General features: G+C 46.6%; 2 protein-coding genes across 2 annotated transcripts in view; one reads left to right on the top strand and one right to left on the bottom strand.

The window, feature by feature from the left end:
* MED12L (mediator complex subunit 12L) overlaps window positions 1-23,501 on the top strand; it is a 133,455-nt gene that overhangs the window by 51,812 nt on the left and 58,142 nt on the right. The gene's annotated exons all lie outside the window — the stretch shown is intronic.
* On the bottom strand, window positions 8,944-23,149 carry GPR87 (G protein-coupled receptor 87). The gene is made up of 2 exons (XM_035334292.1): window positions 23,140-23,149; window positions 8,944-9,986 (listed from the first exon to the last, which is right to left on the bottom strand). Exons 1-2 carry the CDS (start codon window positions 23,147-23,149, stop codon window positions 8,944-8,946), a joined length of 1,053 nt encoding a protein of 350 aa, XP_035190183.1.

The raw sequence follows: 23,501 nt of genomic DNA, 5'->3' as shown, positions 1-23,501 counted from the left end.
AGCTAACTGCGGTGGATATAAACGCAGGCGAGTGGTCTGGACTGCGAGAGTGCTGACCGTGCAGTGCTCCTGCCTTGGTAAAGCCAGGGCTGAGACCCAGCTGTCCCATCCTGCAGCAGCAGAGTACGGTGGTGCTGCAGGGCAGCTCCGTCCTGTCCTGGGGCTGCCTGTCTGAGCAGTCCTGCACTGCGGTTACCGGGAGAAATACGTCACACTTACTTCTTAATTGGATGTATGTAAGAGAGATCTTAGCATTCTCTGGGATGCCGTTGGTCAGTAAGTACTCCTCAAGGTAATAAAAAAAAATAAACATGAGGGAATGGTCACCTTTGAGTTTTGTACATAGTTGCATACAGTTTTTCCTTTTCCAAAGAAGATAGCTATGAAAAATTTAAGTCATGTGAATCTGTTGTTCTTTTATTATAAGTTAAGAACAGTTAACTTGGCCTGAAAACTTCCTTTTTTAGAGTTATAAAATCCAAAGACCCAGATTCTGTGCTCTACAATGTCTTAATCAGAAAGCCCATTAAATTATCTGTTTGCACTCAAAGTTGTTGCCCGTTAAATGTCTCGCGGCGCTGGGGGATTGGCCTGCTAGGTTTTAAAGTTTAATTCTCCTTACATACCAGAGGTTTCCTGGAAGCATCACATCTGGCAATCATCTCAGCAGTGTGGTGTTGTGTTCCCTGCCATCTGCCGTGCTGATTAGCTGATCCTGTAAGCCTCCAAGTCTGCATAGAACTGAAAAGCCACTGCGGGGTTTGTGTGTGTATCTGACTCTTCCAAGAAAGGAGTTGCTTCATGGAGAAACCTGCTGATTTCTAGCCATGGTACTCTGATAGTTCTTGGCATTGCGGCAGGTAGGAGTGTAGGTAAGCATGAAATCATTGCAGTGCTATCAAGACCAGGCTCCAGGACTGCGAACTGTAAATAGGAACCGCTTAAAAGATACGCCAATGCTGAGTGCACTGACACAGAAAGTGCACAGAGAAGACACAGGTGCCATCTCTAGATAGGAATGGTGTAAGTCTGTCAGAAGATGTGCATTTGTCAGTGGGACAGAATTTGTGGTTTAGACACCTCTGGCTTTTAATGAAAGCACATGGATTGTGCTTATAATACACAAAGGTGCCAGGGCAGGTGTCTGTAAAGTAGATGCCAATCTTAAGTTGTTGATTTCCAATACAAGGCAAATTCTAGGGCAGTTTTGGATGCATGGTTTTTGCATATTTGGGTTTTGATTACAGGTTATTCTCTATTTGAAAGGCTTGATTTGAATCAAGAGTCTGCCTTGAAAAAATCCTGCCCGCATGAAAGGGTTCTCTGTGCTTTCTAGAATTTGATTCCTTTCCTTGTGTATCCTATCAAATCTTGAGTTGCCCTTATGCAGCCTAGACATGGAACTTAGATGTGAAGCAGCTCTATTCCTTAGTTTGGTTCGTTGTCATTTGGACATCTTTTCCCATCCTTCTCCCCACTGCTGCCCCCCTGAAAGAAAAAAGAAAAAGAATGCTTTGAAACAGAAAGCGAAGCGTCTTTTGTCAACCCTGATACCATGAAAGGAAAGCTGTCTTGTGCAGCGTGCGTGTGGTGGAGATGGCTGTTGCTTTTCAGCTGCGTGTAAGGATACATTGAGCATCACGTGCATTGCAAATTAGTGCTGGCAGTACTTTTTTTTTTTTTTAGCTTTGCATAATATTGTTCTGGAAGTGAGCGCTTTCAGCTTTGATGTTGAGTGAGTGAATGTTTAACGAACTATAGCTCTACAGAGAGAGACTGTTTCTCTGAAGAAAACACTAGCACCATATTTACGTAAAACTGCTGATTTAGACTGAGTAACTCAGAATAACAGTGTAAGCAAACTGATACCCCTGTTGATTTCCACCATTTGCGTTACTGGGGGTCCAGGCTTTGTTCAGAAAAGCTCATTTGCATCTCTGTGACACAGCGAAGGCCACAGCGCCGTGCTCCAAGGAAGGCAGCATGCTTGCTCTCTGCACCGGCAGGCTTCGTGTTAATCCTTGATGACTGTTCCTACTGCCATGACTTCTCAGAACAATGTCTGCTGGAACTTAACAAGATGTTTTCATAACCACTTTGTTTGGCTCTTCTTATGTAATGTAATCGAGCTAAATTCCCAGAATGAGGTATGCAAAGGTTGTTAAATGCAATCTGCCTTTGAGGGGAAGCTTAATCTCAGTTTTACAGAGGGATATTTTTTTTTTTTTAGATTGAATGTTGCCACTTATTTCTTGCAAAGTCAAGGGTTGTTTTCTGTACTTTGCCAAATATTTCTGGGGAGCTGCACCCCAAGTATTTTAAAATAAACTGAGTGGGAATTTTGGATGGGCAGCGTGACCTCGCTGCTCAGGCTTGCAGTCTCATACTGTCAGTCACGAACTTTATTGCCCAGAAGGAAATAAAGATGATGGTGTTTGCCTTTAATGAGTGAAGGACATGATTTTGCCTGTGTGTTTGAAGTATTGAGGTAAAGGAGGAAAAGCTTATAAACAACCCCTAAAAAGGGGCCTTTTCATGCTAAATGTTCAAAGCTGTTCCTGTGGCTTTAAATATCCATCTTGTTTTCGGGCTGTTAGGGATATCTCTCTTCTCCCTCCTACTTCATCTATCATTTTTTCCATTTTGCTTATTGTTAGAAGGAGAACAGTAGAAGCAGAACATGATTTGCCAGGAAACCAGAAGTGAAATGTTAGCGTTCTTCCTCTCTGAAGATCGCAGGGAGCCAGCACATACTGGAAAGGGAAGGCAGTTCTCAGTAGGCAAAGTCAGTTCAGACGCCAGCTGAAGTCCAGAACGTGTGGGTGCTTGGTAGTTTCCCTGAAGCTGTGCAGGTCTCATGATGCAGCTCAAACTTCATAGTATGAAATTATTTTACAATGTGGTAATATGCTGAAAGGTAACAGAATCCAGGGGTGAGCAACTTGGGGGATGACCTCTTTGTGTTCTATATTATATTATGAAATTATGTCATTGTAGGTCTGCTTAAAGGTGTAGCTGTACTTTTTGGCTTGCAGTGTCACCCTTGGTTAGAGCTTGTCAGAGTTGTTAAACTAAAGCTACCAGAGTACATCAGTCAAAATGCTGCCTTCAGTGCAAGTCTGAAGTCCGCAGCTCCACGTGACTGTGAGGTCCCAAACGAACAAGAAATGCAATGCTTTTGAGTGCAAGCTGCAGTTCTGTGACAGGTTACATGTTACGGCACAGAGCTTTTTGCATGCTTCAGAGAAGTAACCAGTCTGGGGCAGAGGACTGAGAGCTTCGAGGGTGGGTAGGAAGTCTTGGCTCTGTGTGCAGCTTCACGCCGCTGGAATGATTCTAGACATCAGGGAAACTGAAGGGTCACTTTGTTATGCAAACATGGATGTTTTTCCAAAATACCAGCCAATTTTAGTATATAAGGATCTACAGATACAGATGCTGTTTCCAAGGGGTTGGAAAGAAAACAGTGAGGTTGATTGCCAGAAAGACTCCTGCTGTATATCACATGCTTTTGGTGTCTTAAGAACAACTGATAATGTACTATACCCTTAGCCATGTAAGTCTTTTTCTTTCCCCAAATCACACATCTCCTAGTCTAGTTTTTTTTTCTTTATTAAAAAAATCATTTGAAGTTTTTGTCTGAGCTCAGTGCCTGTGAAAGGAAACTGTTTTATAGTCCTGCTGACTGACTTCTGCATCGGAACCAGAGAATACATGTTCACAGAGACGGGAGAACACTGGCAGCGTCTCAGGGCACATTGCTCACTGAAGGGGCTCTGGTGGTGCTGGTGATGTAGTTTGTGTCTGGTGGGGCTGCTGACAGCAGCGAAAGCTGGGGTTGTAGCTCTCACACCTCTGAACAGGAATGGGGCCGACAGGTTCAGATTTGTTTTTTTTTTTCCTAAATGTCTTACCCCACCAAACTATTGCTGTATATAAACAATGTCTCTGTCTACCAATCTTACCGGAGGTTTGTGCCTCATTATCAAAACCTTCTAATGAAGCAGTCAGTGCTTCCAGCCCTACTAAATGTGAAACCACGCAGATTGTATTGTATCTGTGGCCAAGCGCTGTGAATTGATTAGAGCAGGATGAACAAGATAAATATTTGTGTAGAATAATCCCGCTAGAAGGCACGCTAATTACAAAAGCACTGCAGGACTTACGGGTGTAGTTTTTATCCTATCACAGCTTGCCAGCAAATATTTTCTGCCTAGTTTTGTTTTGCTGACTGGGAGATGCCCCTACATCACTGCTGGGTAGGCTTCAGAGCCTGGCAATGGTTGGTCTCAGATGTAGCTGGCAGGTCTCCGGCCAGCGCCGTGCGGCACTGCCGTGGCTCTCTGCGCACACGCCGGGTACGGCGGGCAGCACGGGGCCGTCCGGGTGGGAGCTGGCGCATGTCGCAGGGAGCCCGGTCTGGGTGTGCTCCTTACACAGCGACAGCAGCAGAACTCATGAGATCCCTGAGTGTGTCAACATGGAGACACTTCTAGAACCTGTGGGGGATTTATTTTCCTTTTTTAAGACGTTTAGGAAGCTGCACTGGGGGAAAGCCCTGGTAAAGGTAACTGTTAGAAAAACCTTGAAACCTGTGAACTGTACTGTGCCTTTTTATTTCAGCTTGGGCAGAGCACAGAAAATAAGGAACCCCAGAACTACAACTGAAGGAGTGGGCAGTGAGTCATGCAAGGCCCTGGGGGGCTGTGAGGGGAAATAATTAAAACCTGTATCACGGGAGCAAGAAGCAGGGTGCGTGCCAAGGTACGGCCGTGTGTCGAAAGCGGGCTGATCTGCGTGGAAAGCCACAGCATGAGATTCCAGCGCGTTATCGGTTGACTCTTGTAACCTTAGTACTGCTTTTAATTTTTTTTTAGGTTATAAATGGAGCTTTAGTTAAAAATCTAGCAATTTAAATAACCTAAGCAAGTAATAGACATAGAGAGGAATGAAGGTTCAGAACAGAGCAGTGAACAAAGCAGAGGATGTATCTGAAAGTGAAATCCTCGGGCCGTGCTCATTGAATGGTGATTGTTACCCAGGTTTCTACCAATAGCAGAGAAAAAACTTGTTTCAGCAGTGGACATTAATAAACCATTGCTATGATCAGGAGAAAAGTGCTTTTAAGCACCAAAATTCCATGCAGAATACAGACGGGCTCAAGCTTTCTATATACATATCTCTGTGTTGTAAGACGGCCGGTGGTTTGGGGTAAACTGGGATAGCCTTTATGGTAGGCAGAACATTTCCACTCAAAAGATTAATGCAGGAGAAGGCTACAAGAAAGTACAGCTGTGATTATACCCACTTGTTTTGCATGCTGAGCCCGTGGGAAGATCTGGGAGCCTGCCATCGCGTGAGCTGCCTGCCTTAGCCTTGGGTGGTAAGCAGCACGGGGTGAGCGTGGCACGAGGGGGACACGAGGATGTTGCAGCCTCGTAGTAAGTGATCTCGTTAGTGGAAGGCTTTGTCTAGCAACCTCCCTTGAAGCAGAAGACCAGCTGTCTGTACCTGCTGCTTCCTGTAGCTATGCAGATGTTGCAGCAGTGACGAAAGGTGCAAAGCAGAGCCCAGGGAGGGGTGTGTGTGCACTTCTCAGAGTAATTGTCGGGTGCAGTTTAACAAGCCATAAACCCGCCTGTGATTCCCTATTACCTGTGTCGTAAAAGGGAGACCAGAAGCACTCGGTCATCACTTTCTTTAACCATGTAAGACCTAATAAGAAGGTCTTTGATATTAGTGTCTTTGTGTACATGCTGACCTTGCAGTCCTAAATATTACTATTTCACAAAACCAGGCCAGTCGTATGCAGTTCCACTTAACTTGGAGCTTAAGAGAATTTGAACTATGCAACCCGGTCCCCAAAATGGTTTTCTTAATATAGTTTTGTATATGCATAAACCCATAAGAGTACAAAATAGCAAATTCAGTCCCAGAACTAGCCTTTGATATTCTGTATGCAAACATAGTTTTCTACAGAGCTGATGGGAAAATAGGGTTTATTCTGTGGTATTTTGGCCATTTACAGTATTTGTACTCTAAGTAGGATAAATATCCAAAGCACCCCTTCCTTCAGGAAGTGATCCCCCCTCAACAATATGAGTAGTTTTGTAATACTTGTTTTAATTCAGCTATGTAATCCAAATATTATCTGTAGTACTTACACTTCAGCTTTTTCACTGTGCATAAAATAGAATATAAAACTAAACTAATTGTTGTTTAAAAAGAAAGAAACGCTCATTTCTGTATAATACTTTGTCAGAGGTATTTTTGTGGAATATCTTTCTTATTTGTAAGCTGCATTTCCACTTTTTTCTATCCTAAGGGCAAGTCCTTATATGCATAAGGCACTTGATGATGGACTGTTGCCATCTTCTGTCGGTGCGATTTCACTACGTTGCATAAGACGCATATCAAAAATACACTGCTCAAAACACCCGTCAGCTCCTTGCAATCCAAGTTTTTTAAGTTGTCTGTTTCTGTAGTTTACAAGGAGCTTTTACTCTGAACAAATCTGATTTAATCCCCAGTGAAATAACAGGACAAAACGTTTCACGTAAGCATTGCTCAGCTGACTGCCCTAAATTCAAACACTCCCTTGTAGCCTTGGAAGGCCAAATGCGTTCTCCCTGCGGGTCTCCCTGTGCTGGGGGCTGCGCAGCGCGAGCAGAAGCCTCGTGGTGGGGCGCTGCGTGCGGGCTGCTGGGCACTGCTGAGCTGCGGGTGGTGCTCACGGCTGTGCACCCGCAGCCACCCAGCTCTGCCTTGGCGTGCCGTGAATCCACAGGACTGTGCTGGCTGCAGTCAGCTCCAGCTCCTTGTGGGGCTTCCCAGGTGGGGAGGCACGTGGGGCGTGCAGCGGCCCTGTTCGGTGAGAGCTGCCCGTCCTCATAAAATGCCGCTGTGAGAGGAGCAGGAACTCGTGCCTGTACCTCTGCACCACGCAGCAAGGTCCGCGCGCTTCCCGGGGCGGAGGAGCTGCTGTTTCAGCCTTGTGGACCTCGCTCAGCCCTGCTCCACCTGGCTTCCAGGTTGTGCCCTGCAGCCTGCCCGGCCTGGTGCCACCGCCGGGACGAGCTGATGGTGATCAGCACAGGGATGTTGGCACTGACTGCTGCGAGCTCCTGGCTGCCGACCGCTCCTCCGGGACGCTGCTGGCTGCTTGCATGGTGGAGGCCCCCGGGCCCGGGTGAAATCACTTGCAGTGTCCCAGTCAGCATGAGCTCTGGTGGGGACTCTTCAGGACTTTCTTCTTCTTTTGAGTAGTTTAGTCATTAGTCAACTCTTTCTCATGCAGCAGATTCTGCGTTAGTCCTTTATTACTCCTTTCTTCTTGCCTTGCCTTTGGAAGCTCTCCTTTAGCATTTCCTCCAGTCTGGTGGTTTGTCACGCAGCATGAGGTTACAGCCCAGAGGTGCTGCCTGAACTGTCCGAAAGAGAGGTCACCTGCTTATCAGACACCCTCTTAGTTTCCAAGTACCCTTAGTTTCCTAGTACCTTAAGTTTTATTCATGCTTTATTAAGCAGGCATAGAAAGTGCTGTGAAAGTGAGTTTTCAGCTTCGTGTCTACTGCTCGGTTCTGTCACACGCGAGTCAGTTAACGAATATTTTCTGTTGTGCCCTCACTTAGCGTGGGGGAAGTGAGAATCTAAAGAAGTAATGTTTCTTTTTTTTTTTTTTTGAGAAAAGATGTAAACTAGGATAGTATTTGGATTTCTCATGTTGATATTTTGAAAAGGGATGAGAAGTGCTGCAGCAGGCTTGACCTGTGGAAAGAAGGCTGCTGCTGGCACCGCAGGCGGCGGGGTGGAGAAGCCGAGGAGCTGTCGGCAGGTAGCTGAGCGCCGTCTGCGCAGGAGCAGCCCTGCAGCTCTGCTGTCCCCTGGAGCAGCCCCCTGAGACCCTGCTCCGAGGCGAGAGCACGCCCAGCTCTGCTGGAGCTGCCTGCAGCTCCGCATCGCTGTCCATCACGTCCCCGTGTCTTGTCAGGGCTGTCAGGCTCGGGGAGAAGGCGTGTGAGGCGTGGGGCTCCAGAACCTTTCATGTGGGGACGTTAGTGCCACTAGGCAAGCAAAAACAGCTTCATTCTGACGTTTTCTCTGACATTTGATGTTGCCTGTGTTTAAAAATGAACCCTGTACATTGTTTCACCAACCATGGTCCATGTCAAGAGCAGTGCTGTGGCTTGGGCTTGCCAGTGGTGAAACCACCCTTGGGTATGAGTACTTCCCTGTCCCCATCTCTGGAACAGATGTGTGCACGGGTTGGCATGGCCTGCACCTTCAGTGGTCACCCTCTTCCTCCTCCTCCGTAACTGCAGCACGTGATGCCTTTTATCTGGCTTCAGCGTCTGGCATTGCCAGTACAACCTGCGCATTTTTGGTTTGTTAAGCAAAGCTTTTGCTGTTCTCACATTCTCAGTAACTATTCTAGGTGAAAATATCAATTTTACTGTCTAAAGTATTTCTGCTAGAAAGTAGAAAGGAAGAACTGATAGAATATCAATAAGAGAGAAAAATGCATTAAAAATGAAATGAAATGCATTAAAAATGAACTGAAAATAAAGGAGCGTTACTAGACTGAAGTAATTATTGGAATTTGAGCCATAAGGGAAAAGAGCTTCTCTTGGTTAATGAGGACATTCTTTAAATTACAAGGTATTGACATTGGATTTCTTTAGTTTCTGTTGACCTTAAGAAAACAAAACAAATTAAAAAAAAATAAAAAAATAAAAAAACCAACCCCCCCTGAAGTGAACCTGATCTCTGTGTGAATCCAGGCTTTTGACATTTAAGATAGATGTTAGTAAGCTGAAATGGAAAAGCTGTACATGTCTGCACATTCCTTAATGAACATCCATGGTCAGATACTCAAAGATACATTTTATTTACATGTTATACAAATACTCTGAGAAATTAGCAATAGTCTCTGTGTGGGTGACCTCAGACATCGGTGTACTCATGGTATATGCGCACTTCTGACCGTCTGACGCTCTGAAGTGACCTAATGCTCTCGCTCCTGGTTCTCATATTTGATTTTCTGAACAGCCTTCGTGAGAATGATCTACACATGAAAAAGTAAATTATTGGATCCAGACAAACATTGCATGCAGAGAGGAACAGCGTCATTTCCTTACAATAATACAAGATTTTATGTGCAGAGTCATCTAGCAGCTTGTCTAGATGACTGAAAGTAAAGGGTATTCTGCACAAATGGTACGGCAGAAAACAAGTGAAAAATACAGCCACTACAACCCTTATACTTTGATTATGCTTCCGCTTTCTGCTTGATGAGCTAATGAATTGCTTGCTTGATTTATAAATGTACCTGGAGATTGCAATGTAACATCCTATTAGTACTATCAGGACCACTACAAACATGCAGGTATTGATGTAAATGACAGCTGTATGCCATTTGACTCCCAGGGGTGATTTAAGTTTTATGCAGTCGTCTATGTTTTTCTTGGTCGGGTAGCCATTGGTAAGGATCAGATTTGGCAAAGCGAGGAAAGCCATAACTACCCACACACAGGCAGATAAGATCTTAGTGAAGGTGATGCTGTACATCCTGGAGTCTCCAAAGGGCTTCACTACTTTCAGATACCTGTCAATACTGATGAGTCCGAGGAACACAATTGTAGTGTACATGTTGGCGTAAAATAAAACCGTGGTGTATCGGCATAGGAACGAGTTGAAGTGCCATGGTCCCAGCTGGGAGTCCTGAATTATCTTAAACGGGAACGTCAGTGTCATGAGGAGGTCTGCAACCACGATGTTTTTGAGGTAAAATATAAAACTTGTTTTATTTCTGATGTGGAAGAAAATCCATACTGCTAGGCCGTTCAGCAGGATGCTTGCCAAGAAAATGACGAGGTAAAGCACAGGCAGAACGATGGTCGTGAATTCGTTCTGCGTGGAGTTCCCGAGGAGGCCTGCTGTATGGTTCGATGTGCTGTTGTCTTGGCTCAGATGGTCATCTATAGGAGCTATGGAAAAGAACAATTTTGAGGTATGTTTTTAGCGTTTCGTAAATGGAGCAGTTTTAGAACTGTCCTCTAGAAAATGTCACCTCTCTGGGCAATCCCAGAGGCTGCTCTGGTCAACCAGCTCAGAAAACCTGAGGTTGAAACAGCAGTCCTGAGTATTGCGTGTGTTAAAGGAAATGCATCTGTGGCTTATCAGCCTCTGAGCACAATGGCTGCTGCTTCCTGCTGGATACAAAGGTGCCTCTGCCAATACTACAACAGGAGGAAAATGCAGTGAGTAAACAAATGTCCATTTTGAGCAGTTCTCGTGATACTCACAAGCACCCCTCCTGCCCTTTAATAGGATTCAATTAACTTAACATGCTGCTTTCGTGCTTTGTACCGAGCTATTTTGTATGAAGATAGTCTTAAGTTGAAGTTGTAAATGCTTAATGCTTTCGTCCCTTCTCACCACGCCTGCTCCTGTTGTTGTTTTCCTAACAGTTCAGGAATTGTTATTCTGTACATTACCAAAGTTTCCAGGAGAGGTGTTTCCATGCAAGAAACTTGATAAATGAGCTTGATAAATGTGAGGATAATGGGCGTTTGCAGTGACTTTATGAAATCCTGCCCTAAGTCACCTAATCGGGGAACGAAGCGGGGCATGTGCGTTCATTTTGTAGGCTCGTGCTGCTGCCTCTCCGCACCGAGGGGCCGGCACAGGGAGGGAGCTGGCAGCGGGGTTATCCCTGCTGTAGGACATCCCTGAGTAGGCCGTGGGATGTTACTGACACCGGGGTGTGAATGTTGTGAAGCAGAGCAACGAAAATTAATGGAAGAGCGGGTTGTGTGCTCTTGGTTGTCTTGGCAGAAGACAGTGTTTGAGCTCGGATGATGTTTGTCAAGCAATAGGACTCTGGAGAGTCTCTTTTGGGCCTATTAAAATGATAATTTAAAAGTTAAGTTACTTAAATGTATTTAACAATCACAGCCTCTGGGGATTTTAAGGTTTCACTACTTGTGAGCAAACTTCAGATTGTTATAATTTTTTTTTTTTTTCCCGTCAATAAATTATTTGTGCTTTGAACTTGGCTGGTGAACCGGGACTGCAACCCACAGGGTCAGCACATGGCAGTATTTAGACAACCTTTTCTGAAATGACTTATTTCTTTAAAACCTTGGTAGGAACTGGTAGTAATACAGTAAACGCTTCTCAGGCACTTCAGTTTCCAACGTTATTTTACCTGGCAGTTTTCCATAGGACAAATTGTACCCCATTATTTGCGGTGCTGTAGGTCGTCAGCTGGAACACCTCTCAGGAGTCCCTCTGGCAGCCGCAGGTCCTGGAGTCAGCAGGGGCTGCGTCAGCTCTGCATTCTGGGGAAAAAGACTGAAGTTAAAGCAAACCAGAAGTTCCTGTCTTTCTCTCTGCAGCATGGAGAGCTCTGGGAAGCAAGTTTTGGCCAGAATTCCCAAGGAAGGGGCTGAGGTGGAGCCGATGGCTGGCCCTGGGGGGCTGTGTGGCTGCTCTGCTGTCAGGGTCTTCCCTACTGCTGCTCGCTTGGAGCTGGGCATCTGCTGCATTGCTGCCGGCAGTCCTGCCAGCTTAGGTTTTGTAAGCCCATTGCATTCACTGTAAAGCTATTTCCCTTTTTCTGCCTCACTAACACAGCTGTGCTGGAGCTTTATTGCTGTAATACTTAGAAACATTCTCTAGCTTCTAACCTTAGTATCTCTGTGACCACTTTCTATCTCCTTTATTCCTGCACCAATGCCTTTCATTTAATGAAACCTTCTCCACCTCTGATACTTGTCCCTCTGTTTATAGAGGGGCATTTCTGTATTTACTGAGACTTCATTTACTGTGTTTAAGCAATCCCAACTCTTCTCTCTCTCTTTTTTTTTTTTTTTTTTAAGACTTGAAGGTACCAGTCCTTCTCTGCATCTGCTTCAGTTAAGATGACTTTCCTTGAACCCCACTGACAGATATGGTTCACTGTTGTGCAAATGAGGTTTAATAAAAGCTTGTTTCATGGTGGTTTGGTACCTTATCACTGCTGAAACACCTCAGGTAATATTTTCTGGGGTTTCACTTCCTCACTCCCTCCTTACGTCTGCACCAGGCAAGTGGCAAGCGGCCACTCTGGGGTCAGCTCTGCCACGCTTTGTCCCCTCTGCTTCCCAGCAGTTGGTGCCAGTGGGTAGCAAACTTGTATTGTCCTCAGCCTCATGATCTTGTGGAGCTTGTCCAAGAAAGCTTCATTTAAAGTTTGTTAACTTCTGTGAAAATACATTGTGTTCAACTTCTTAAAGCCTCCTTTCTTTCTTTATTTTTTTTTCCAGAAAGTTGTACAGAAAAATGTAGTCTTGATTAGTGAGCCTCTAATGACCTGGCCATGAATTGGTCCTGGCTTTGGTACTGTGCAGGTGCGTGTCTCTACACCACACTTCTAGGCTTTAAAAATAGCTTAGTGTGCAAGGATATGCAAACGTGCAACCCCGGTTCCTGCAGCAGGCAGAGCTTTTCTCCCAGGCACCGGAATGTGCCTTTGGTCTGCTGCTACAGCTGGGTCCTTACTCTGTGATAAAGGCTTGGCCTTGTTCCTGACAAATCATGTCTGGATGTCCCGTTTGTTTGTTTTATCTTGGACATTTCAGTGCCTGATTCCTGAAAGTAGCTTATTTTCTTTTTATAGACTTTATTTTTGAACTTCTCATTTCTTGAAGTTAAAAGGCATAAAGAAAATTTGACAGTATCAATTTATAAGGCAACATCCCAGATGATTGGTTTATTCTTATATTATTTGGGTGCAACATTTTCCCTTGTTTCACTTTCTGATTACTAGTTTTGATAAGAAAACTAGAGCTAAATAGTTCACACCTCAGCAGGACCTGACTGCTTCTCCTATGGCTGTGAACAGAGGATAAAATTACTGATGCCCTTTTGCAGATCTAAGTTGTTTTACATGATTATCGCTGTATGGGGACAGTGAGTGAGCAAGTTTTAAACTGTCACTAGATGGCAGTAAAGCAAATCGTTACATCTTAAAGCCTCCGTAAAAAATGTGATTGTGGTATTTCAGGCTTTTTCTCAGTCTGACTTCTTTTGGTATGGCATTATTTGCGCTGATAAAAATTGGGGTCCCTAATGGGACTGTCAGGTGTTTTAGGTATTTTGTCTTCTATTGAGGGATGTGCTGAGAAGCAGTAGCCTTCTTCCTAGGGAATAAGAAAAATCTCTGTCACTCTTGCTGTTGTTTGTAATTCACAGCTATCCCTTTTTACCCAGGAGGCACTGAGATCAAAAGGACAAGTGATTTTATGAAAAGATGCATATCTCTCTATCTTATGCAAATAGAAGTCTATTTCCCTGCATTTCAGAGTTCCTTTTAAGTCTCTGTAATTCCTGGTCCTGGTCCCTGGAAAGCTCCCCGCTCTAGGCTCTTCAGGCAAGTGCTTTCCCAGATCCTCGGCACAGAGGAGTTGGTGAAACGCCAGTTGTGTTGCCTGAGAGCAGGGTGACTGATGGCTCCGGTGTTCCCATACAGTAACCCTGGGAAGCGCTGTAGGATTCAGTGGAGCTGAGGATCAGATCTGTGCTAAACAAGCTTCTTGTGGGCTGTCAGTTAGTCCAGGTCCTAAAGGAAATTGCTCTAAATTCTGTTAAAAGAGGCTTGTGTCCATTTGCACCTCTGCTTCTGTCCTTTTAGGTGGATGTTGTCACTAAGAGACTGTACAAGTCTGACAACAGGTCAACACATACTTGTACAGAAACAGCCCCAACACTCTCCAAAGGTTCTGCCTCCTGACTCGTATCCAAAAAAGAAATAATCCCAAAAGATGTTTTCTGACACTGATGAGAGAGCTCCTTTGCTGCATGTGATCTCAGCCTTGCTTTCGTCTGGGCTCTCCTTTGGGCTGGCACCATTCACTTTCCCATCTGTATCCTGGGGTTTACTGTCAGCAGAGATGGGGCATCCGCAGCAGCTTAAGACTTTCAAGCCCCTGCTCTTTGTGGACCTTCCTGGTTTTCTTCCTCACTGCAGACAGCATTCTGTTTTGTATGTACTGTTATTGGAAGCCACTGGTCTGAGTGCTGGGATTTAGTCCGTAGTTTTATAGCTGAATGGTGCTGCACGGGACTGACTGCAATCACTTGGACCAGTGATGTGTAAATCACTGCCGCGGAAGGCTCTCCCCAGACAGGCATGTATCTTACTGCTCTGGGGCATAAGATACAGTCCCCAGTCCCTGGTGGGCCCAGCTGTGCCTGTCAGGTCTGATGGTATCAGCGCAGCTCCCGTGCTTGCCCTGTAACTTGTCTGCTCAGGTGCAGTTTGCTTATCTCCCCTGTCCATGCAAAACTCTGCTTGCTGAAGCAGCCCAGCCACTTGTCACCGTGCTCTGTGCCCCCTCCAGGTGCAGCATGGACAGCAGAAGCAGCAGCAGCCCTTCGCTTTTCAAGTCAGCACTTCTTTTAGCAGATCCCATATGGGCTTGCTGATTCCTGACCAGACGGGCCATGAGAAGTCCCTGCCCCGTGCATCTTCCTGGCTGCTGAAGGCGTGAGAACAGTTAGATTGCCCAGGGAAGTACAGGTTACCTTGAAACCATAGTGGGAGCTTGCTCCTTCTTCTTGCAGACCAGTTAGCCCCTGAATGGATATCCCTGTGTCATCTTATTCCTGATGATTTTAATGTTAAAACATATTCAAAAAAATTCCCAGTAAAGCATGGGCTGGAAAAAGCAAGTGACCTGCTCACAAATACAAACTGCGACAGCTAACCCACGTTAGCAGCACTGTGCATCCTGCCTTGCCAGCACAGCTGAGCTCCGCAGAGAGGCCTCCATGCGTGCATGGGGTGGAGGTTAGAGAAGACACCTACTATTGTCTGCCCTAATTATGTGTTACAGACTTTCCCTTACACTGTTGTAGCTCTGAAGCTTTAATATCTCAAACAGGTTTGTGCAGGGCAGCAGAGAGGTGCAGGCATGATGCTCCTTGCTGCACAGAATTGGTTGTGTGACCAAATTTCTGGATGCACAGAAACAATCCTGCTTTAGGCTCAGAAGTCCAAAGGTGTTCAGTTTCCCATCAGAGTCTATCAAGCTAAGGAGTACTGTGATAGAGCACATTAAGTAGCGTGGCTTTGTTATTTACACTGGTAGGGTGAGAGATCAAGGCTCAACTGAGTCAAACCTGGTGTATCCTTAGGCTCTGGGAGCTCCAGTTTTTCTGATAAAGACCACTGTATCATAGACTTGAGGAACTAGATGAAGGTTATCACCTATGGAGAGTTCACAGTTTTTCACATGGAACCCTAAAGGTTGGAAAAGATCCCCAAGATCATCTGGTCCAACAGTCCCCCTACCACCACTGTCACCCTCTGACCCATGTCCCCAGGCACCACGTCCAACCTCTCCTTAACACCCCCAGGGACGGTGACTCCAGCACCTCCCTGCTCAACCCCCCCCCAGTGCGTGACTGCTCTTTCTGAAAATAAATTTCTTCTTATTTCCAACCTAAACCTCCCCTGGCGCAACTTGAGGCCATTCCCTCTAGTCCTATTGCTAGTTACCTGAGAGAAGAGGCCAACCCCCAGCTCCCCACAATCTCCTTTCAGGTAGCTAGAGAGCAAGGTCTCCCCTGAGCCTCCTCTTCTCCAGAATAAAAATTCGCTTGGAATGGTGAATCAAGACTGCCTTCTCTTCAAAGAACATTTTAAGGTATTTTGTAGTTGTTCACTAATTATGCACTCTGATAGAGGCTTTTTCACTTATTTGAATGTGGTATTTCTGTGCTGGATAAGGTTGGTTTTTAACTCTTTGTCCAGTTCTTCCCACATTTCTTCTGACCAGTTTCATCCTAACCATGTTTCTCCAACGTCCTGCCTCACACTTCCATACAAATGTGTTCTGCTTGGATCCTTAGAAGGTGCTCCTTTATTCAGGTAGATTTTTAAACCAGAATACTTATTACTTCTTGTCGTTTATATATTTGGTTGGTTGTTTTTTTCTTATTCCCCTAAAGGCTGTCAGTTGCAGCAAATACAGGTTAATTACATGCTGTTTTACAGATGAGGTAATCCTTTACTGCTAATGTTGATAGACTGGTTTATATGCATGACTGATACAGCCTCAGATGAGAAGTGAAGTAATAGGCTGAATGGCATATTTCAGTGTCATACGGGTACAGAATGACTGCATGGTTTTGCTTATGACTAAGGCTTTGAGTTGCCTCACTATTTAAAGGAATTCTGTATCCTCAAATCTAATTACTCTTCTTTCATCTCTTATTTGCAACTTCTCAAAAATTAGAAAATTCTCTTTGTGAACTTGAACAAATATTCTAGCTCATAGGGCTGTGGAGTTTTAAGTGATGTTTGTTTATTTAAGCACCAAACACTTGGTGTGTCACTCCTTGCCCGTCAGTCTGCATTTGTCAGCATGAAGTCTGGTAAATGGCAGAATTAAAGCAAGCATTAGAAATGTGGGGCAGTTTATTCAATTTGTGCTTGGCTGGCTGCAATTATGTTCTTGTCTGTTGCCCATCAGAACCAAATCACTGACAGTTAATTGTAAAGATTTGTGGAAAAAATACACTGGTGCAGGCTGCAGTGTACTTGTGCACATTGCTTCTGCAAGCTGCCAGGTGGCAGGTACAGAGCCTGTGTACACGCTCTCTTTGGTATTTCCAGCCACCCCTTTCCTGCATCGCTTGGGCAAGCCTTAATGTTCTCTCTTCTCTTCTCTAGGATTTCTCTGGTATTCTCTTCTACCATGCTCCTGGCATCAGCATGAGCGCTGGTGGAGCTCGTGGTGCCAGGGCACGTGCTGGGCAGACTGCTGCTGCCCATGGCACTGCTGCAGGGAGCCGGGCGCTGCTCGGTGGTGCCCGCTGCGTGGGGCCTGGGGACTGCTTCAGTGTGTGCTGGCTGGGAGCAGGTTGAAAGCCGCCCTCCTCAGGGAGCCCTTGTTGGGGTTTCGTGCCCCCTGCTCCCCCTGCCCGCCTTCCTGGGGGCCTGCTGGCAGAGAGGTGTGCCAGCCGTGTCTGCTGGTTCTCCGTAAAGCAGAAACGCTGCTGCACCTAGCCAACTGGATTGCGAAGAGGCAACAAGAAGGTACAACCGTCGTCTGCTGTGCCATCTGCTTAGTCATACCCACAAACAGGAACCAATGCCTTGGCTCAGAAAGCTTCTTGTCTGCCTCAGTATCTAATACAAAACCCGCTTCTTGGTTTTCGGGTTCCTCCTTGCACTTCCCCCTCCATCCCAGACTTCTCTCTCACGCATCTCTGAACGGCAGCACATCTCGTCCCCAGGCCAGCTGTGGTGAAACTTGCTGCCCATCTGCCTGCAGCTCTGGCTGAACTGTCTGGCTGACCCCCGTCCTGCCCTATCCATTGGTCTTCCATAAAAGACAAACGACACCAATGGTTCGGGAGCGGAGCTGTCCCATGGAAGGCTGTGCCCAGAGCTGTGCTGACACCTGCTCCGGGGGAAGCCGTCCTCTCACGTGGCTCACGGGGACTTCCTGCTCCGAGGCCGTTTAGCTCAAGAGCTGGCCGTGAGAAAAATTCTCTGTCAGCTATTCTTGTAAACTGCAGAGCTTCCCACATGCAGTCACTTACTCAAGTTTGGGTTTTAGTCCTTAGGCCTTTGTACATGAAGGTAAAAGTACCATACCTATGTCCAGCCAGTTTCTGTAGCAGAGGCCAATCTTGTGCCAAACAGAAACGAAGTTCTGATTCTAAGCCTTGCAGGTACACATCTCAAATACTGAGAGGTACGTTTTCTTTGGTTTGGGTCAGTGTAACTTTGTGAAGCAGATGTCCTCAGCTCTGCAGGATATGGGCTGCTGTGCGCACAGAGGTCTGCGGGCACTCAGGTCAATTACACTTTTCTTGAGATTTTTAATCTGCTACACTGAAAAAATGGGAGGGAGAGTGACAAGATTCTAGGCATCGATTCTTTGGTGGCCAGCACTTTGACTGCCATTGCTAAAGCAGCATAGTATGAAGCGTAGTGCTAAAATTTGTTTCTCAGGCTGAAGGTTTGGGAGAGAACTGCCAACAAAGGTACCCCACTGGGCAGCAGGTAAATGGCTGTTAGTGGCAGAGGAGTTGTGTTGCAATTATTCCTACTATTATTATTTTTTATGTGAAAATGAAGAGAGGACAATGCAGTGGTTGGCAGAGTTGGGATAATTAGTGTTTTTTCATTATGGCAGCCTCTAATTAGGAAGGAGGAAAGGATTAACTCTGGAATGTTTCCTTTGTTTCTGTCAAGAAGATTGCTGCTGATGGTTGTTTCTGGTTGCGCAAAACCTGCTGATAGTAGAAGCTGTATTGTAGCCCTATTAAGCTGCTTTCTCTGATCCCCTATTAAGAGTCTGCCATGCAAGGTGCAACTTCCACTGGCTGCGCTCTGAGCGAGGCTTGGTGTGGTGGCGGTCCTGAAGCTGAGCAGCGCAGTCCCAGCCTCTCCCCCAGCACCACCACTGGGCTGCCCTCTGCCCGTCCATCTCTTCTCCTGGTCCCTGACACAGTCTCCTTTGTTCGTCTGGCAATTGATTTTCAGCTCCTTAAAAAGCCAACCCATTTTTTTGGCTCTCTTAGTGTCTTTGTCCTTGTGCCGGGTGTCTTGGATCCTTCCCCTCACCACACCACACGTCTTAGCTGCTCTCACATGGTGATCTCTCACATCTGGATGCCAGTGATGGGTATGAAGCTGGAGACAGTTTCATCCTTTCCCTTCCTGTCAGCAGCTTGTATGTGCTTTTCCTTTCAGCTGTCCTTCCTGGGAATCCATGACCGTTGTGCTGATAGCTGTGGAAATCTTTTCTTTTTTTCCTTTTCCCTCCCCCCTCTTTATTAACTTCTCTCATTTCATTTGTGGTGGGGTAAGAGAAGGGCCCCCTTTACAGAATCGCAGAATAGGTGAGGCTGTAAAGCAGGTCTGCAGATTGATTAAAGCAGGTCTGCAGATTGATTGTCTAACCCAGCTCCCTGCTCAGAACAGCATCAGCTGCAGCCAGATACCCAGGCCCACGTGCAGTTGGGTGGGAGGTGGTGACTCGAAAGCCTCTCTAGTCAACCTGTGCCAGGGCCTTACCACCGTCACAGTTGGAGGGGTGAGTGGGGAGGTTCAGACAGATTTGCTGTGTTTCAGTGTGTGCTCATTGTCACCTGCCCTGTCCATGGGCACCGCTGCACAGAGCTGGGCTCTGTCCTCTTGTACCTCCCTGCAGGTATTTCTGGACACGACTGAGCTCTCTGTGAGCCTCTCTTTCTCCACACTGAGCAGTCCCAGCTCTCTCAGCCTCCCCTCATAGGGAAGAATGCTTCCGCTTCTTAACTACCTTTGTGGCTCTTTCCTGGTCTCCCTTCAGTAGCTCCATGCCTCTCCTGTACTGGGGAGCCCAGAGCTCAGCCCCATCCTCCAGGTGTGGCCTCAGCAGCTCTGAGCAGAGCGAGGATCACCTCCACTTGCCGGCAGTGCTTCACCTTACACAGCCCGGGAGGCTCTTGGCTGGCTCAGGTTCAGCTTGTCCACCAGGTCATTCTCTGCCCAGCTGGGTGCCCCAGCATGTCCCAGTGCTTGGGGCTGTTCCTCAGGGACAGGACTTTGCATTTCCCTTGGAACTGCAACAGGTACTTGTCAGCCCATTTCTCCAGCCTGTCCTGGTCCTTCTGCATGGCAGCACAGCCCTCTGGTGTATCAAATGGTCCTCCCAGTCTGGTCACCTGCAAACCTGCAAACTTTGTCCCCTTTCCATCCAACTGGATTGCCATTCTTTTGCTGCTTGGAAGATGCAGTTTTTAGTCCCTTGCCAGGTCACGTTTCTAGTGTTCCCTTCCAAGGGGAGGCCAGAAGCAGGTTGACGTTTACGTGTACTTGCCCAGAATAACTTAAACTTTTCCCTCTTTTAATCTCTTCACAAGTCTCTCCCCCAGCCTTTCTATTCCTGTTCTGCTTGTGTTTTTGTGGGCTCTGTTCTCGGGACAATAAGCAGCCTGGAAATTTTTGTCAGTTAATTTCCTTTAATTCCATGGGCTGTTCCTTACTTGTCCTATATGCTTTATTATCCTGAAGTCAGTCTTTAACAAGTTAAAAAGTTTTACGGACACAGCAGCTGAGGCGGTAAGCAGTCTGGTGATGAAGTTTCAGCAGCGTGTGTTTGGGTGGCCTTGAGCTGCCTCCCGAGGAGCAGGCAGCCGGCTGCTCGGCTCGGCGCCGCGGCAGAGCTGGCGTGGGGAGCTGCTGCCGGGCTGGGCAGGCGGCCTCTGCCTCTTCCAGGTGGAGACCGACTTTGGGATACTGTGCTGGAGCTTCTTGTATGCTAGGCTTTAAGTGTGGTTATTGGCTCTGTGCAATGAAAAACAGTAAGCTGAGAAACCTGAAACTTTGAAAACAGACAAGGTGATGTCTAGGTCTAGAAACAAGAATGAAGATGTGTGATTGATTGCATTGTACCTTCATCTGTTGTAGCTCTGGCTATTGTACACCTCTCTTGTCTCTCAGGTGTACAGGGGATGCTGTGAAAAATCTTGTAGTTAAAAATAAAAGTACTGGTACATATGTGTAGGTAATGTCAATTAGTTTTATGTAATTCTAGCCTCACTTTTAGGTATTTTACTTTGCATTGAAACAATTTCTAGTATTTTTAATATGCAATTCTAATTCACATTGCAAAAGGGCAAAAAATTCTCATTTACTGTAGTCAGCTGGGTTTTTCTGTGCTTTAGTATATATTGCTGTGACGTGGGACTAGCCATACTAGCTCTTGCAGCAAAACCAGTGTTTCAAAAAGGAAGGAAAAGGACATGGGGATTTTTGGGTACGACTGGGAGAAGTTCAGCCTGTTGCAACCCTGATTTTTCATGAAGTGTTCTCAGCCTGCCATTCTCAGAAATTGACAGACTGCAAATCCTGGGCATGGTTTCAGCGTGTGGCACCCAGAGAGCTTTTCTTTGTCACCTGGCCCAGCTGCTTTGCCAGCTTCCAGCTGTTCCCTGTAGTGGCAGAAGCCGCTGCTGCCCAGAAGGTGTTACGAGGCCAATTTATAATGCTCCTTATCAGTTGTCACTTCCTTGTCTCAGCAACATTTTCCCCATTAAAACCAAGAACTTGTAGCATACTGTAATAACTTGTATCTCGTGAGGTTTGGTGTTGGCCAGATGTGGAAACCTGCTTTTGATAATGCAGGGCCTCGTGTTTGTTTTTAAAGAAGGTACTGGGGTATTTAATGTTGGGAAGGGATAAGACAGCTGAAATGTGGGACTTAACTTTGCTCACTTCCTCTAGTACAGCGCCTAGGTTGGTGTCTCTGGCAGCTTGGTCTCCTCGTGGAGCACTGGCATGTGATGGCAGTGTTGTGATCTGTAGCCACTGGTGCATGTCAGGCACGTTTTCAGTTGGTTCCAGAATTTTAGTAAGTATTTCATGCCTTGAGTTTCCTGCTGCAGTCTTACCGCAGGTGCCTGGACTGGCTTTCCGTGGCACTCATGTGGCTGAAGAGGAGGAGAGGAGGCCCTTCTGAACTCTGCTGTGCAAAGCTGAGCTGCGACTCTTCATAAACGGAGGAGGACTCTCCCGTCTGTTACTGCTGCTGTCTGTCCGGGTATCTCTCATCCCAGGCTACGTGCAGCAAGTGCGGCGGGTTTCCTGCCTGAGACGAGCTCTGGGCCAGCGAAGGTCTGCCTTGGCGAATGCCAGCCATTGCCACGCAGCCGCCGCCCCGGTGCTCGGTGTGGGCCCGGGCGCCTGCCCAGAGCAGCCGGCGCGGGTGCGTGCCGGCGCAGGCCGGGCTGCGGGTGCCGGGCGAGCTGGTCTCCCTGCTCCTCCCCTCCCTGCCCTGGGGAGGCCCCGGCAGCCAGGGAGGGCGCGGAGGGTGAGACAGCAGGGCCGTGCTGGGAAATAAACCCTCTGCAGGTGGGCAGGGAGGAACCGGCGGCTCGGTGCTGCTGAAAATGTGCTGCTCTTTTTCTCACACGCCCCTAATGCAAACAGATGCTTTCTGCCTCTAGAATCCCTTCACGCCCTTCAGCTTCTCTCTCTCGTGCGAGAGCTGATCCTTGTCGTTCCCCCCCGTGGGGTTGTCCCCAGGCTGCGGGGCCTCCCGTGGAGGCTGCAGCCAGCAGCATGGCGGCCCTGCAGGGGGAGGCCCGGCTGGTGGTGGGGACTGAGAGCGGGGGCACGGGAAATGCCGGGCGCTCCCAGCCAGAGGACGGCCGGCGGCTTCCGTGCGACCAGGGCCTGCGCTTCTGGAAGTGAATTAGTGACCTCGGCTGAGTGCTTCCTGGCTTCTCTTTAAAAGGGGGATTGCAAAACCTTCTTTAAAAAGATGGAAAAAAGTATGAAGCCCTATCAGAACAAGACCAAGCGTATACGATGAGAAGACAAACAGATGCCTGCAGTCCCCACAGAGCACAAACACCAAGCCATTTTTTAAAATATAAAACATAAACTTTTTTAAACCTTCAATTGCACTGCTGGTTTCAGTTGTTCATGGCTAAGAATAATCACTTCAATCTAAAATACTTGTTAAATGACATAGGTTTTTGAAAGTACCCCATATATTTCCCTAACTTTGAGACTAATCAGACACGTAGTTTGAGTTGCTAGTTCAGAGCTATGTGGTTTTTCCAGTGAACCTGACAAGTTTTAACATGATCGGAGTGAAGTATGAAGGAAGAGAAACCTTTATTCTGTATAATGTAATTAAGAGAATTCACGTACGCTTTCCTTTACTGAAAGAGGCAAAAAGGATAGAATACAAACATTTCACATCAAATTCAGATGTTATATTTACTGAGTCTTACTTGATATGACTTTAAGCACTGTCAAGACATAAATTATTAAAACCGTGAACCTTCCTGCACTTTGGATAGTGTGTTAGAAGGAATAACTAGGAGAAATATATGTAAGTTTTTGCCATTGGAAAAAAGATAGAAAGTGACGTTTGCTATTGAATGAATAAAAGATAGTTAAGTCTCACTATTTGAGACCTTTTCACATTTTTAATGGTTCTCATATTCCGTTTATGGTTCCATGTCCAGATTTCAGCAACTGCATCTTAATTCCCACTTTCTTTTTGGCTAAGGGTGATTAAGAGCAAGAAGATTTAGAGAACATCTTATCAAATGCTTTTCAGACCATCAAAAATCACTTACCTGCCACCATTGTTGCCTTCCATTTGCCTCTTAGCTGCATCTCAAAAGTGCCTTAGACTCCTCCAGCGTGCATCTTGAAACTAAAATAGTCATGAGCGTATTTCTCGCGATAAGGTACTTAAATAAACCATATCTGGAAGTAAGCTTCTTTGCTTCCAATCGCTTTTTTTTGTGGTACCTGATCAGAGAGGCAAAATTCCCCTGGCCAGGAGCAACTGGAGCAACTGGCTCTCTCATTCCCGGGAATGACTCACATGCCAGGGTAGGCGAGCGCGCGCTCCCCGCTCACTTCCTGGCTCCAGAGCAGCTCGAGCGCCCAGGACGCAGACAGTGATTCACCTGAGAGGTGGGTTAGTGCCTGC

The sequence above is a fragment of the Oxyura jamaicensis genome, chromosome 9 (genome assembly GCF_011077185.1).
Source record: "Oxyura jamaicensis isolate SHBP4307 breed ruddy duck chromosome 9, BPBGC_Ojam_1.0, whole genome shotgun sequence".
Taxonomy (NCBI): domain Eukaryota; kingdom Metazoa; phylum Chordata; class Aves; order Anseriformes; family Anatidae; genus Oxyura; species Oxyura jamaicensis.
Note: the sequence above shows the minus strand (reverse complement) of the source record. Positions and strands in the feature narration are given on the sequence as shown.